The 2,114-nt window shown below is 41.2% G+C and overlaps 1 protein-coding gene and 1 long non-coding RNA gene across 2 annotated transcripts in view; one reads left to right on the top strand and one right to left on the bottom strand.

Annotated features, from left to right (window-relative positions):
* Nucleotides 1-54: 54 nt before the first annotated feature.
* On the bottom strand, nucleotides 55-316 carry LOC106939786 (uncharacterized). Its single transcript, XR_001422913.1, has 2 exons — nucleotides 225-316; nucleotides 55-145 (listed from the first exon to the last, which is right to left on the bottom strand). It is a non-coding gene; the product is annotated as an uncharacterized LOC106939786 (long non-coding RNA).
* The window catches only part of LOC106939785 (5-hydroxyisourate hydrolase-like), a 7,894-nt gene continuing 6,068 nt past the window's right edge, over nucleotides 289-2,114 (top strand). The window contains exons 1-3 of the mRNA XM_015022328.1: nucleotides 289-366; nucleotides 1,537-1,673; nucleotides 1,833-1,968. Coding sequence (XP_014877814.1) covers nucleotides 1,540-1,673; nucleotides 1,833-1,968 — 270 coding nt within the window. The 5' untranslated portion in view covers nucleotides 289-366; nucleotides 1,537-1,539. The remainder of the gene's footprint in view (nucleotides 367-1,536; nucleotides 1,674-1,832; nucleotides 1,969-2,114) is intronic.

Raw genomic sequence — 2,114 nt, 5'->3', positions numbered from 1 at the left:
TGTTTGGTTCCAGTTTACGAACCCACATGCACGAACACAATCAGCAGACGCGTGTACAAACAACAATAAAGTTTATTTGAAGGGGGGGAAAGCTGTAGGAGAAAAACACGGAGCAGGAGTCTGGAATGGATAACCAGTTCAGCCACTGTCAACGAGAGGAAGCGGTTAGTAATCAGCGAATCCAGGGGGGTGGATGAAGGGATATACTGAGGGGAGAGGCTTACTAGGAGCAGAGAAGGATCCAGGGGCGGCGTGGAGAGACGATAAACCGTTGGTGGGTGGACAGATAAGTCTTGCTGGCGGCTGACAGCGGTCCGGGATAAAACCACGGGAAACTCTTTCTCGAGGAACTCCGGAGGAATCCAGGTAAACCTGACAAGAGGAAAAACACAGGACGCGATTATCTCGGGGAAAATGCTCAGAGGGCCGTTCTCTGGAACGATTTGTTACCGAGGTAAACAAACACTCAGGCAAAGAAGTGTCAGCTCGCCGCTTCTTAAATATCCACAGCATCTGTCAGATAATGCGCCACAGGTGTGTCTATGGGTTCGACCACGCGCTTCTCCAGGGGCTCTGCTCCTAGGCGGCATCTGGTGGAGGAAGTGGGAAGCAGCAGGCTTCCAAACAACAACAACAAAAAAGAAAAGACAAAACAAAACAAACCACCGATCCTGACAAGAAATATACAGAGCCATCCATGAAAATCAACTCATTTAAAGTTAAAACTCAGTTTCACACAAAAATAAACATTGTAGCATAAATGTTTGGCTGTTGAACTGGACCGTTCCAGGTCGCTAAGTTTCTAATAGTAGCTCCACAAATCTTTCTGATAAATATTACATTACCAAGAAAAACATACCTTTATCTTGTCTTTATTCTATTCTCTCTTCTTTCATTTTCTTCCTCTTTCTTTTCTCTCTCCCTTAAGGATAAGTCCTTTTTTGCGACATTGTTTTGCTAACTTATCTTCCACCGGAGCTTTGGATGCGCTCTGCTCATTGCAGCACGACACCGTGTAGTGCGGTACGTACCGCGGCCACCGGGGGACCCCCAAGAGCAACTTATTTTTTAATCTTTATTTTTGTCCATATAAAAAAGACTTNATATGATAGTAATCCTCTGATTATAATAAGTAATGTGATTAGTTACCTCAACTATCTATTTGATACACAGCTACACATTACAATCCCACCAGGTGACTCCAAGCCTATCCAAGCTCTGAACAAAGAACAAAGCAACACATGCATGTGCCATAGCTTTCTTCAGCTGAACAGAAACAAAACAGACATTTTTATCTTTGGACGATCTAGAGTCAACGTACAGCTTCAATTATTACTGATAGAAACTAGAGATCAGGCTGAAGTTTAGGTCAAGCTTTCTAGGATTAAAGGACTAATGGCTCAGCAAGATCTAGAGATACTTATCCATGCGTTTATCTTACTGCAACAGTGTCTTCACAGGTCAATCCTCAGAACACTGCTGCTGGTGTTCTGACTAAAACCAAAATGAACTGACCTGGGCACATGTTTCCATCAGAACATGGCAGGAGCAGAGTCCAGCCCTCTGACCACTTACGTGGTGAACACAAGTGATGGAGTCCCAGGCGCCAAGATCGCCTTGAGCTTGCATCGACTTGACACCAACCTGATGATTTGGACTATGATCGGTGTTGGGTAGGATTTTATTGTGTTTATCTCTTTGAAAATTAGTTTAATTTAAGACTTTCTTTTGTTGCTCCATTTAATTCAAAGCAGTTGTATTGTTTGAACTACATTTGGTGTTAGAAATGTCATATTATTGATTTTACTTAAGATTTCCATCTCATCTTTCAGGACAACAAATGAAGATGGCTGCTGCCCAGGACTAATCAGTCAGGAAGCTTTCATCCCTGGCATGTACAAGCTGCGTTTTGAGACTGGTTTATATTGGGAGAGACTGGGAAAGACATCATTCTACCCTTATGTAGAGGTGAGATCCAATGAGATTCACATTACTCACTTGTAATTCTTAATATATATATATATATATATATATATATATATATACATATATATATATATATATATATATATATATTAAAGTTTAAAATGAAAAAGAAAAAGCGGTTAAAAAAC

This window comes from Poecilia latipinna, unplaced genomic scaffold (genome assembly GCF_001443285.1).
Source record: "Poecilia latipinna isolate Pla-1442-1.1 unplaced genomic scaffold, P_latipinna-1.0 Scaffold2982, whole genome shotgun sequence".
Classification (NCBI taxonomy): Eukaryota; Metazoa; Chordata; class Actinopteri; order Cyprinodontiformes; family Poeciliidae; genus Poecilia; species Poecilia latipinna.
The sequence above is the reverse complement of the archived record's forward strand: the minus strand, read 5'-3'. Positions and strand labels throughout refer to the sequence as shown.